Raw genomic sequence first — 14,519 nt, forward strand, 5'->3', positions numbered from 1 at the left:
GGGAAAGAACACCTACAAACTGCAAGTTTCCACCCACACTCGCACACACACACACACACACACACACACACACACATACACACCCACGGATGTGCTATCACACAACTCTGCATACTAACTTTGAAGGGATGTAACTATTACAATGAAATTAAACACATTGAGTTATGCTTTTATTGATTATTTGGTAATGACTTTTATTGATAAAGTTAACGTTGTTGCATTCGATCACACTTAACAGGTTATAAGTTATACAATATATGTACTTAGAAAAAGTATCTGTTAGGCAATACATAGTGTTTGTTAATAAGTATTGTTTAAGTATACGTCATAATCTAAATATACAATTCGATTAGTAAACAAGAAATTTCATAATCGCTCAAGGTTTGGCTCTCCTTGAGTATTCAGAATACATCCTGATAAACCGGCCAAGTGGTTAATAATGCACCACAAATACTTTCAGTTTCGGCCTGCTGATGATGTAATACAAGCCTATTCCACTGGTAGTATAGACACAGCTGACATACTTCCTTTTGGGACATTCCAACCTTTGAAATTCTTTCTGGCTTTAACATTGTTTTCGTTTTCCCTCTCGTTTTCACATACTCCCTCTATCCCTTTCATTGTCTCACTCACTTTCTCCATAAAAAAAATTATTATGTATTTGTTTCTGTGGTAGCTCAGCATTGCATCAACAATGCAAAAGGTCATGGGTTCAAACCCAGGGAACACACAAACTGATAAAATTACCTTGTAATGCAGTTGCTTTGGATAAAAAAATGTATGCCTATATTTCAATTCTTCATGAAGGCCTTATGCACTGTTAAAGGTACAAAATAAGCGGACACTGGGGTGCTACCCTTTCAATACGTACACCTTTGTACCCCAAATTACCTCAGATGTACATTTCTGGATACCTTAATCTACATATAAGGACCTTTTAAAAGGTGCTGTCCCAGTCACTACTTTTGTACCGTTTTTCTAAAAGTGTGATGTGAGAGTCATAGGAAAGAAATGAGGAAAAAAGGAAGTGCTGCTTCAATTTTAAATCGCATTTTCAATCTATATTATAAATCATACACGTTTATGTTTAAAAGACACAGACGTCAAAATGTAAATATAAAAGGCAAAATGTAATATAAATGAAATAAACACTTTGTTATCACTGTTGACTTTGCTCTCTTATCTCTCAAGTTATTTCTGCAAAAACAACATGTCACTTTATCTAGAAGTTGGCTATTCATATCGAATCTATATTTAACCTAGATGGTGAAATGACGGCTGGTTGTTGGGTTGACACTCTTTGCGCAACCATAGCATATATGTCTTACCTTCCCCCAATCATTAATAAAGGAAATGCATGACGCCACAAAGCCCTTCCGGACTCGCTTCTCACACTAGTACTTAAAAAGGCCTATTAATAAGCCCCATTTTACTCACAGCATCCTGTTTGTCTGTCCCAAATATGAATCATGAGTACAAGCTAAGTTTGCAGCTGTGTTTTAAAAGATCTCTACATATATACAGTGCATTAATGTTATGGGAGGTCTACACCTATGATTGCACCATCTGGCTCTTTACAGTATGCACCTGTTGCTTCATTCTGTTGTTGCCTAATTAAGGGGAAGCAATGGAAACTGTTTCTTAATTATGGTTTTATTTGTCAGCCTGAAGACTGACCTGGGCATTGTTTTTGGCATCTGACGTAATGATGCACTCGTTGGACAAGAAGTGATATTTACAGTATCAGGTCCTGTAATTGTGGGTCTACATGACATTTAAATGCTTTCTATGTAGGTGTTAAAAAGTTGTCCACCAACCAAAAAAACCACCTTGCACCTTGCAATAGGATCCACATTCACTGCTTTAGACAAAAAAACTAATGACATAACTGCAAGACCGCCATGCGGTGATTAGAAAATGTCTATGTTTGGGTATAAATCACATTTGTTCTAAGAAACAGTTTGGTTCATTTCATTGTAAAAAAAGATGTCATTACTTACTAATCGTTGTGCCGTTTCAAACCCATATTTACCCCTATTTTCTTTTATGGTACATGTTTAGAAAAAAATGCTCAAACAGTGGTCCCATACTGTCATTGGGGCAGTACTCTTTGGTGCCAACTTTGGGGTACTAATATGAACCTTTACATGCAAAAAGGTGTACTTTTTGAAAGGGGACCGCCCCTGTGAAAATTTGCGACCATTTTTTTCCCTGAAAGTGTACCATAAAAGGGCCAGTTCTGGGGAGAACTTTCAAGCTTATTCTCAAAAAGTGGAAGTGATAAGAGACAGATTGGGTTTAATGTATTTTAAAAATGAAGGGGGCGATTTCCCAAACAGGGTGTAGTTCCTGACTAAAATGCATGTTTAAGCTGTCTTAACTGAGAACAGTTGCACTGAAATATTTTACAATTTATCATGCAATTGTTTTGTCTCAGTATGCTTTTTGTAAGTTTGTAAAAATGACGCAAATGTCCTAATATAACCAATGCTTATTCCTGAATTAATCTAAACCTTGTCTGGGAAACCACCTTAAAATGAGATAATTAAATGATTACAGATTTTTGGGATTTTTACCCCTTTAAAACGTTTACATACACACATGAGCCATGAGATTGTTGAGCCGTGTCTTAAATGTCAGGCTTTACAAATCATTTCGGTTTTTAATACACCAAAATTTTATGAGATAAAAATTTGTGTCATGTTTTTCAATGAAAAACCCAACCACATTTAAAGAGTTTTTTCTTAAGAAAAATTACCAAAAAAAAAGATATCTGCAGTGTAATCTTGGTTTTGGCAGGTGCTCTCTGTAGTAAACTTTAGAAAGCATATCAAAGAGCACCTGCAGCATAACACCAAAGGGTACAGCTATGAGAGGGGGACATGTGGGAAACCCCTTACTTTTTAATGTGGTTATGCTGCCATATGTCTTGGTTGGTAATTTGGTAAGGATTCCTGCCATGCTTACCACACCGTAGTTGGAACCCCTTTCTCCATTTTTACTTTCGAGCGTCCCCATAATGCTCCACGGAGGAAGGGATGTGTGACGCAGAGGATGGTTTCGCAGCTTCTCTATTTCTGGTGTAGCACCTTCACCACAAGGAAGAAAAAAGCAGAGTTTCTCTCTGTTTGTCAAACTTAGGTGCTAAGAGAAAGAGGAGTTTCTAAACCATATAACAACCCAGTCCAGTTTGTGGGGTGGCCTTGTGGTCGGCGTGGGTTGTGTGACATGATGTACTGTCAGGTTTTGGTGACCTGACTTTAAGGCCGACCTGGGTTCTTTTTGCCTATCTCTGGTACTGTCTATTTAAGACACAGTAAAAAAAATCTCCATTGTGCCTTATGTAAACCTCACATGCCACCTTGTTTGTGCTGTCATGTGACACATATTAAAGCACATGATAGTCATGCTAATTTTACCAAAAGGAAATTTTTACAAAGGATTTTTAGACAAAAAAACTTAAGCCACTATTGCATGCAGCGTTTTAGAAAACACCCACGTGTGGTCATTTTTGGGTGGACTATCTCTTTAATCAGACTCTACATGTGACAAAATATCACAACATCATCATGAGTATTCTATATTGAGCAACTGCTATGCAACAATTTAATAACTGTGGTGTTTGTATGAAAGAAAACAGTTGCAGGTTTTTTACACAATGCAACCCAGTATCACAAAATTACGTACCTATAGTCACGTAGTTTTGTGAGTCTTTTCCGTGACACTGACACGTTTTTCCGCCTTTTGCGTGAACATGTCACGTATTTGTGTTTACGTGTCAATGTCACGTATTTGTTACTCAACTCTTTTGTCCTATTTTCTTACAATTATCGCTTCGGTTTAGGCTTAGATTTACATAAAATTACATCCTTACCCAAACCCAACTCTAACCCTAATACCAGGCAACAATTTTTTTTAATTATAAAATATAAAAAATAAATCATGAAAAAAAGGTTGAAACCACATCCTAATGCAAACACCAAATCTAACCCTAAACCGAAGCGTCAATGATTTAAAAAAAAAAGGACAAAACAGTTGAGTAACAAATACGTGACAGTGACACGTAAACAGAAATACGTGACATGTTCACGCAAAAAAGGTGGAAAAACGTGTCAGTGTCACGGAAAACACTCACAAACATTTACCAATCTTTTGTTTCGAATCAGTGGTTCGGAGCGTGTATCAAATTAGCCGAAGTCACGTGCTTTTAGCAAACGAGGCTTCATTTTAAACTTTTCGAAAATCCGATGGTTTACCACTAGGGGGAGTTGATCACAAATGACCAGTGTCTAATATGTTTAGGTGAACTCGGGTCAGTTTTATTATGCAAGTTCATAAAACATTTATCCGATCTGACTAATAACACTACCATTTTGTCTACTTTTTGTTTATAGACAGATTTAATGACAAAAATGTGCATAATTAAAAGGGTAGTTAGTTTTAATGATTTGTTTGCCCCAAATAAAACTAAAAACACATAATGCACTTTTAACTATGTCTTAATTAAGTTAAATATTTTTTAAACATATTTGAATAAAAATCTTCCTATTATTTTGTTAAAAAAAGTGTAAAATGTTTGGACATATCTGCTTTTACACTCTTTTGACTAGCAGGGGTCGCCAGCGTGTGGGGTGTTTCGAAATGCTTTGAAAAACTGAAGCAATTTTCGAATTAATTCGTTTAATTGATTCGAAGCTTCGAAAAGTTTCGTTTATCCCATCATGCACACGGACATCAAACGAAAAATTATAGAGCTTTCAGTCTTTTCCATGGCACTATTTTAAGCCTTCCTGACTCGTTAATGACAAAAACCTCCAAAATAAAAGTGTTGACTAACTTTCATAGCAAATACTATTCAATCGGAATAATGACATATTGCCATCATATTTACATCTGGAACGGCATGTTTTGTTTATTTACGTTTTGTTTAATATTTTCGACTTGTTTAATTGTGTCAATGCATTTTGCACAACAACTGCATAATCCTATACAATTAATGTAATTTTAAATCCATAAAGTTTATAAACAACGAAAATTACATAAGCTATAGCCACGTGATTGAGTTTAATGTTCAATAATGATTCAAAAAATGTTTAGATAAAAATTATTAGAAGAACGGATTTTTTCATAACTTTACCTCATCTGTGAACATGTGTGATTCCGCGTCCCCGTCAACTCTGGCGAATTTTGGCGTTGTAGAAGATGAATCTTGAAATCTCTAATCTACTATAACGTTGAGACAGCCCAATTTTAAACCATACAGTTTCTACACAGTTTAGGTTGACTGCACATTACCGTACCGGGGTTTGGAAATGTTGTGAGCGTTTCTAACACGTTTTAATTCCTCAGTTGGTAAAATGCAGCAGCAACAGCAAAGCGCGCTCAGACGTTGATGACGTCAGCGACTGCGAAAAAAAATCTCCGAAAAGTGACAAGGATGCAGCACAGAATTAATAATATTGTGCATAGTAAACAGATTAAAAGACAAATAACAGATTAATGGGCGCTTCTTTGATTTTGAGGCTCAAAAAACCAAGGGGGCAACTGCCCCCTCAGTTTGAATGGGCATGACGCCTCTGGACTGCACCAAAAAAGTGCAACATTTTCAAATCATATGTTATATTGATGTAAAAGGAAAATGTACTTATAATTAATAATTATAATTAATGACTAAATATGTGACCCTGCCTGTGAAAACCCAGCTTTTTTTGTGATTTACTGTTTCCTACATAAAATCATCATAAATAACATATAGCCCTGATATCTTTAATATTGGCTAAGTAAGACCAAAGATTGAAATCAATGTAAAATAATTAAAATCAAACTTTAATGCTCCTAATATTGATACTCAATCAAAGTAGCCGAAAAGATGCTTGGGTACCGTAACTACATTATATTTACTCATATACTGTACTTTTCAAAGTTGAGTTGTTTGATCACTATCATGATTTTATCAAATAACACTTGAATAATGGTGAAAACCATCCTAACCAGATGAGTGGTGTAGTTAAGTATATTTGCGAGATTAGATTAGATTCAAATGAATTACTATTGTATGCAGCTAACCAGAAGAGCAAATACTTGTAAGTGAATATAAATATACACAGTATACAATAAATATCTTTATGGAGTGCAATTATGAAGTAGGGAACAGAGACCAGCTAATGCAAATACTGTATCTGTGAGTACAAGACGCAATTAGGTAGTGTACAGTTAAACAGACCCACTCAATGCAGATTTCAATACACGGTGCGATTAAAGAAATGTAAACAGGCCTGCTCAAAGCAAATGTCTTTATCAATACAGTGCAAGTAACATGCAAAAAGTATAAACACAAAAAGGCTACGTACACAATATGGCATGTAATCAATGTAATTGTGCAGCATGGAGTGACAGATACAATATAGGTGCATGACCTGCATGCATTCAGAGTGATGTCTTTTTACAGTTTATGTTGCTCTGTGCATATGTGCAAAAAACCACAAGCTAACAGGAAATGGCTGACTTTGCACAAACAGACATTTACAAATAAAGGTTTAGTTGCTTTGCATATTGCCACAGTATTATGCTGACAAAGAGTTCTTCCATTCTTAAATGTTAAAGTAAGTTTTGATTCAGATATAGGTGGTTGAACTTTCTGCTTCTGTACAGGTGACTTTTACATTGCCAAAGCTGAATTTTATGTCAGAATCTTGTTTTTAGTACACAAACATGCCATTAAATGCATGCCATTATTTTAATACTAAAACTAAAAGCACTTGCAGACAGCATATTTTGCATGCATACACTTCAAAAATATTTTATAATCAACTTGGATTTACAATTAATTTGAACTATATTGACTAGTGATGATGGCTGTAACTTATAAAATAAAGTTTACTTAATAAAGCAAATTCAACTAGATTTTTTGTCAAGTTCATTCAATTTGAAATGACTTGTAAATCCTAGTTGATTAAACTTAAAAATGTCAAATGTCAGTGGAGTTTTTTTTACATCGATATCCATGTTTTTAAACAAGAAGCTAATCGTTCGTGACAGCCATTCAAAGGTCAATTCCGGCTTTCAAAAGATTTAATTTAAATCTTAACAGATCGCAGATATAAAAGTGTTAGATGGAAAAGGTTTGCTATCTTATTTGGTGCTTTCAATGAAAAGGGCAATTGGGGAATTTTCCTACCGTTTATTAGGTTGCGTGTGATGTGTGAAAGAGGCTACGGCAACATGGAAAAAAGACACCAAAAAAGTGAAGTGTTATGAAATAGGGACATGAGAGAAATTCTTCGCTTGTCTGATTTCAGGGATGCCTTTTTGGGAGGTCGGTCTATAGTGAAAGAAGAACAGAAAACCCTTATGTTTGTTGGAAAATGTCACAATTTGCTTCCCCTAAATAATTATACATTGGCTTTTATAAATATAAAGGTAGTAAATGTAAAAGGGATTGTACTGGGCCTGGCTTTAATTTTTTTAGACGGTACAAAGTATTTATAAATTGTACCATTTTTTTTTCTTTATAATTTAACAAAGTAAAGTACCAACAGCTTAACTTTCTTGGCTCTTATTTGCAAATAACTTTTTTTTTAATAATAATTAAATTATAAATCTTACTCTTTGCTGAAGTTTGTCGACCATAATATGAAATAAACAGCCGAATGTGATTTTACTGTAGGCAGAGGCCTAACCTAAAAAAAGAGGATTTATAGATATGGGGAATTCAGAATTGTGACTCATAGAACATGAAATTATCTGTCATTGCCTGATGCGGTTAACAGTTTTCAGTGGAGGTAGGCTGTTGGAAATAAATCCGACTTAGCGAGGTACAATACCCCATCAATACTGTCAAATGTCAACACTGTTTCAGGACACTAACCAAACCCAGACTGTACTAAATATTGACTTTGACATATCGCTCAGTACCTTCCTGACCTTAGATTGAATTCACACAGAACGGCAAAGAGAGGGAGGATGCCTCCCTATGGTTTTGGTCAGCGGATTCATAACGTGTTTGTTTACGCAATCCAACAAACTTGGCAAACCATCTGTAACTGTGGTTTTAGTGGGTTTGTACTTGAGTATTTTTCTAAGGTCAGTAAAAAGGCCACATTGCCACAACTGGTATTTTCATGTTGACTGGCTCCATCATGTGGCAACATAAAGTAAGTGGATAAGAAGGTAATTTGTTTACCTTTAGGTTACTACATTTGTAACCCAGCTAGTTATTCTTCACATAGCAAATGTAGTTGCTGCTAATAGTAATATATTTATTTTGAGTTCACATTAATTTTTAATAATAGTCAAAATGATCACAAAATGATCCCTATAGTTGTCACTGGGGTGGTACCTTACATATTGATACCAGATGTATGCATATCTGTACCTAAATGGTAAATTTTTGGACCCTTTTAAAGGATACTGCCCCAGTTTTTTACATTGTTTATGACAGTTTGTTCAAGTTGACACAATTACATTAATTAAAAATGTCGAATTTATTTTCAACAAAAGTAATAATTTCACAGGAACAACTTTTATTTCAAATACATTTATTTCACAACACAATCAAATGGTGGACAATCTCTATTTCTACTTAAAATAAAATAAAAACATCTTTTAAATAAAACACAAAAAATTACAATTTGCAATAAAACTTTTTAAGACACAATATTATAATATAAAAATTCAAACAATATCATAGCAATTACTCTAAATACGTATATAAAATATATTTAAAAACACATTCAACATAAGAGACAAAAGTTTATTCCTTTAGAACCCGAAATGGGCTTGAGAACTTACCATACAAACAATACAAATGTTTTAACTTTTGTAGCACAAGTCCCGCAAGTGTGCACAAGTGCAGAATATGAGAACAGTGCATTTACTTTTTTATTTATAAATACAGACTTTACTTCGACAGACACTTACAATATGAATCATTTGATTTAAAACAAGGCCTTGTTAGTCTTAACCTCCCTGAGAAGAATGTTAAGGATTTCTCCCAAAATTATTATTGGTTAGAAAGTAAGGTGATTTCCCAATAGGTATTGTATTCATCTGTTGTTAGTTCCATGGAATGTGGTTGTACGTCCAGACGAATGCTGTCTCCATTTTTCAGATAGACCATTCTGATCAATGACACAGATCCTTCTTCATGACGTTTGACCTCACTCAGCTTTTTCTCACCTTTTCCGTGCACTTGGTTTCGGAGCAAAATAGCACTTATCTCACGTTTTTTGTTTTCTGGATTTTGTGTTCTGGATTTTGTGAAGAGGAACTGGGCATTGATGAAGTAGAGGCCGCTTATTGTTATTTCAACAGAGATGTTTTTCTTCAGAGCAAGAGAGCTGTTCTCACATGGAAAACTGCACATCCAGGATTTCTGGTCGTCAGCTGTTGAATTTGGAGAAAAGATATTAAGTAAAAAAAAATATTATTATGCTATATTAATACATGATTTGGCTTCAATTTTATATTATTTGTTGGCCAATTCAAAAATTTGATGACAGTAGGTGGAAAGTGATTGATTATTTATGCAAACAATTATCAAAACAAATACTCAAAGAAAGGTCCTAACAGTGGCGGCCAGTGGCTTTTTTGAGGGTGCACGATGCAAAATTCGTTACACCATTTATGTAGCCCATCATGTGTGTGGTTCATAATTTCAAAATATGTGTTCGGCACGTCGAGTGATCTCACGAGCCGCCACTGGGTCCCAAGCTGTCACTGGGGCAGTTGACCTAACATGTAGTATTTAGGAATGGATGTGTACCAATATGCACCTTTAAGGTGTTAAAATGAACTCTAGATGCAAAGGTGTATTTTGTGACAGGGTATTGCCCCAGTGACAGTTAGGGATCTTTATTTTTTTTAACAGTGTAGGATCCACGAAAGCCGTTTGTTTATATCGTCTATACTAGAACATACATTTTTAACCTTTCGAAGTATGGCCAAGATAAAGATCATTCAGTTTAGGTAATAACGCAGTTTTAAAAGCGTAAAGGAAACTGTGACCCTCCCTGTGAAAACCCAGCTAATGTCTTACCAGCCTACATAATGTAAAGAACATTCTGTTAAATATAGCCTTGATATCTTTAACATTGACTGAGTCAAAGTTTGATGCTCTTAATCGAATATGTAGATAGAGACTTCATGAGACTTTAGCCTGGATTTAACAGACAGGGTCACACATGTTCCATATTTTTACCCTCGTACTACCATTGTTCCATTTGTGGGGGCTCGAGCTGCCTTTCATCCCACATGTATCTTGCATGAAACACAGGACGTGAAGTGAGGTCAGGGAAGGAGAGTCTTTTAAAGGAACATTTCCACCTCCTTCCTCGCGCACAGCGCAGCGCAGACTTAAAGACACATACAAACGCTGGTTATATTTCCACTGATTCACAACACCTCCGCAATAAACATTTCGCATGACCTCAAAGAGTGTCACTGCGGTCACTGTATCTGGTTCATCTCAAAAGTAAGTGGAGGCGAAAAACCTCCACAGACATACGAAGTAGATGACAGCGCTACGATAAAAAAAATGGTACAGTTTCCTACTTTGACGGAGTAAAGGTGAGACAGCATATAAACTTAAGTAACCTGACTAAAACAACTACACTGCAACTACAAGTGTCAGTTTTACCTTTGTGGTTATAAGTGTGCCATAAAATGCATACAGCTAACCTAATAGGAATTTTGAAAGTACAAAAAATCATGCATGTCTGCTTTTTGTAGTTTTTTGCTCTGCTTTCAATTGTGAAATTTATTGAAAATTTTTAGTTAGACTCAAGCATTGTGGGTTGGTTGGTGGATTTTCTAACTAATAGATCACAAAAAGTTTATTTTAATGGTGTGTTGTCCAATGAATTGCTGCCTTCTACTGGTATCCCACAGGGTTGTGTTCTGTGCCCTCTTTTGTTTTCATAATATACTAATGATTGGCGGACTGGCTTTAAGGGGAGACAAATTGTTTAATTTGCAGAGGAGTCTGTGATTGTCTCTCTTTTCACTGAGTCAGGTAAGAGTCATGGTCCAGTGGATAATTTTATTAAATGGTGTGATGATGACTAATTATTAAATATTAATGCTTCCGAAACAACTCTGCAACCGTGTTGCCTGCTGCTGTCATTAAGGGGCTGTTTACACTTGGTATTAAGATGTGTTTTCATCAATCGGATCACAAGTGGACGAGAGAGACACATTACGTTTACACCTGGTATTTAAATCTGTCTCTTTTGTCCACTTTTGACCGCTTCTATCCTGAATACTGTGAGGGGGTGGTCTGTGAGACGGTGGGCGAGTCTCTCTGCTGTCATTCAAATGCGAGCGGGAGTAATTATGAGTTTATATGGACGCAAACTAATATTATGTCGGAGTCCACTGCTTGTTTAGCAAGTAAACATGCTGCACAGAGTTTTGTACGTGTGTATGTTAGAGCTTTCTCTGAATTTTCAGCGCAATTGATGAAATAGGATCGCGCAACTTTTACACGCTTTCAAAACGAAACTACGGAGATCAGCGCCGCTTTAGTTTTATCAATGAAAGGCTAAAAATAGCGCTGTTCACCGAATGTTCACGCCAGAAGTAAAAAAAGACGTAAAACTTGAGTTTAATACCTCAGATTAGATAAATGGGCGGAGAGAAGGCGGACGCGTGTGGCTGTTCAAACACATTCAACCACATTTGCGTTCCGCAACTCCAAAGCGATCCGATCGAAAGTGGTTTCGACTACCTCTGGATGTGGTTGAAAGTGGTCGAAAGTGGACGAGCTCAAAACGTTTTAAACACCGTTTACACCTGGCATTAACGTCGTCCACTTGTGATCCGATCAACAAAAACGCATGTTAATGCCAAGTGTAAACAGCCTCTAAGGGACATCATGTAGAAATAGTTAAGCAGTATAAATATTTAGGGACTGTATTTGATGATAAACTAATTCAAGGAAAACACTGACATTATAGGAACGTTATAGGGTACTGTATGTATTTTCAGAGGAAACTTAGGACTTTTAATATGGATGTTTCATAAAACATAAAAAGGTTTTATAATTGCTGCCTTCTGCTGGTACCCCACAGGGTTGTGTACTGGGCCCTCTTTTGTTTTCTTAACCTCCTAAGACTTGGATTTCCATATACGTGGAAATACATTTTTTTGTTGTTTGCACCATAATACTTAATTCTGTGTAACTGGAACCTGTTGTACACAAACATAGACAGATGCACTGCTTCATGTTCTAAGAAAAATATTTGGATATTATATTTATTGGTTCTTCCTAACCCCAAAATAGCTGGTAGAAATCTGAATAAAAGACACACCAAAGCTCGGTTCTTAAGAGAATGATTGTCGCAGTGGCTTCAAAGGGAAGATAAATTATTAAATTTGCATACTGTATGTATTTTCAGTGGAAACTTTGGACTTTTAATGGATGTTTCTTTTATAAAAACTTTTAATACCTGTTTATTGAATCTTTTTTTTTAGGTTTTTCCATTATTTTTGGTATGGCAACCTTAATGTGAGTAATGGGAGCAGGCTGAGCATTATAGTTATATGCAGCCAGTTGAGACTAACTTAAGCACTATTAAACAAATCTATATACTAAGGATGACAAGGTAAGGCCAGTTAGACTGTTCCAATGTCACCCATGTATTGTGTTCTGAATTTCAAGTCGGAGATTTAAATTGCCATTGTGTAAATCATATAGATACAAGATTTTTTATGCCTCCTGCAATTATGGTTTTAAATTACTTATTATAGATGTGTGTTTGCTGTTTGGGTATGTATACTGCTGTTTACACAAAGAATTGCCTTAAAGGACAATAAAGTTTAGCAATAATACTTAACTTATATTTATATAACCGTATACGTATAAAAAAAATGTTCTATCATTTTAAAGTCACTTTGGATAAAAGCTTTTGCTGAATAAATAAATGTAAATAAAGCTTTGAAAGTACAGTAAGACGTGAAACGTATACAGCAGCGACACACTTTATAATAATTGTGGGAAAGGTTTTATCATATTAAAATCACCTTTAGACCAAAATAAATTCAAAGAAACACATGTCCAACTTCCTCAATAGAACAGAAAAGCAAAGACCAACTAATGAGACAACCAAAATTCCCTTTTGTATTGTTTCTGTGAGATACATATGGAAAGTGAGAAAGGGAACGTTTTGGAAGGTGGGGTGCATGGATGGTTTAGGGTTTTGCTTACCCTTAATAAGACGAATATAGTCTTTGAACGACTGACCAGGCGGGGAACCTAAAAACAAAAGTGAAACCTAAATATTTTCTCTTTACACATTCAAAGTTGTTAAAGGGCACAACGTGCCTACTTCCTAAAATAAAGATGCTGGCTTTTGTCAGTCAGTAAATAAACTAAACTTGTACATTATCCATTTAATTCAATGTATAAGTTGAAATAGTACGGACATAAATGATGTGTTATATTAAATTCAAAAGTCAAAGATTCTCTATTAGTAGTGCATTTACTTACCCTTCAGAGGATCTCTGTCAGGCATGCAGTTTACTGTAAAAGATTTGTAATTGTTAGTTTTACTTTAATTATTCAGCAGAATTTTACATTAAACTGTACTACTGTTGACTGAAAGAGATTTAAGCAAACCTGTTTGAGTGGGTTCTTTACCTGTTGTGTTTGTATTTGGCTAAAAAAAAACAATAAAGCAAGTTTATTACTCTATACATTTACACATCAAATAAAAAATCAACAAAGACAAATCAAATAAAAGGCTATCATAAAGCAACTATTCCTTAGAAAAGTATCGTATTTTAAACTATGCAATGGCTATTTTATGTAATAATGTCACATACAGTAACCACATGGCACTCTACCTGTTTTTTAATAGCAACAAATACTGTCATCATCAGAAGAGCTGCGGACATCAGGCAGCACCAGCCAATCAGGAGCCGGAACCTGGGGTTATTCGAGCCGGTCATCTTCGTGACTGGCACAAACCAAGAAAATGGTATAAGTGTAACCAAAGATGTATATTTTACAGATCGATGTAGGACAAGGCCTCCAGATAGCCTAGTGACCTAAATGCATGGACTATATTTCCATACAACCTTAGAAAGCAAAACATCAATGAGATGACATCACAAGATACAGTACAGTACAGTATATTCCCAAACCTGTTTCAACAACTCTTTAAACTCTTATCCAAAGCCACTTTAATGTAAACATCATGCATGTGTGAATGTGGAACATCATGTATATACTGTATGGCTAAAAAAAGCACCTCCCTCTCACCTAAGATGGTGATTTCCCATGTTGCCCACAAAGATACCCAGGCTTTAAACACAGGTAAGTAAAACACACACTATACTGAGGTTTACAGTTATTTGAAATGAGACATTTTATGTATTACAATAAAGTAATTGTATTCCTAAAGGAGTGTAGCTCAATTGGTATTAGCAATGTTATAAATGCACTGCAGGATAAACACATCTGCCAAATGCATAAATGTAGGCTTTTATGTATTTTATAATTTAGTGTCACATTAAGCAGA

The 14,519-nt window shown here is 35.4% G+C and overlaps 1 protein-coding gene across 2 annotated transcripts; it reads right to left on the reverse strand.

The window, feature by feature from the left end:
- Positions 1-8,659: 8,659 nt before the first annotated feature.
- Positions 8,660-14,029, reverse strand: lta (lymphotoxin alpha (TNF superfamily, member 1)). Of its 2 annotated transcripts, none has more exons than XM_065280076.1 (5): positions 13,843-14,029; positions 13,637-13,655; positions 13,487-13,519; positions 13,205-13,252; positions 8,660-9,384 (listed from the first exon to the last, which is right to left on the reverse strand). In XM_065280076.1, exons 1-5 carry the CDS (start codon positions 13,945-13,947, stop codon positions 9,002-9,004), a joined length of 588 nt encoding a protein of 195 aa, XP_065136148.1. In that variant the 5' UTR covers positions 13,948-14,029; the 3' UTR covers positions 8,660-9,001. The 2 variants fall into 2 exon arrangements, with proteins under 2 accessions (XP_065136148.1, XP_065136147.1); XM_065280075.1 differs by having other exon boundaries at positions 13,616-13,655.
- Positions 14,030-14,519: the final 490 nt, after the last annotated feature.

The sequence above is a fragment of the Paramisgurnus dabryanus genome, chromosome 8, assembly GCF_030506205.2.
Source record: "Paramisgurnus dabryanus chromosome 8, PD_genome_1.1, whole genome shotgun sequence".
Taxonomy (NCBI): domain Eukaryota; kingdom Metazoa; phylum Chordata; class Actinopteri; order Cypriniformes; family Cobitidae; genus Paramisgurnus; species Paramisgurnus dabryanus.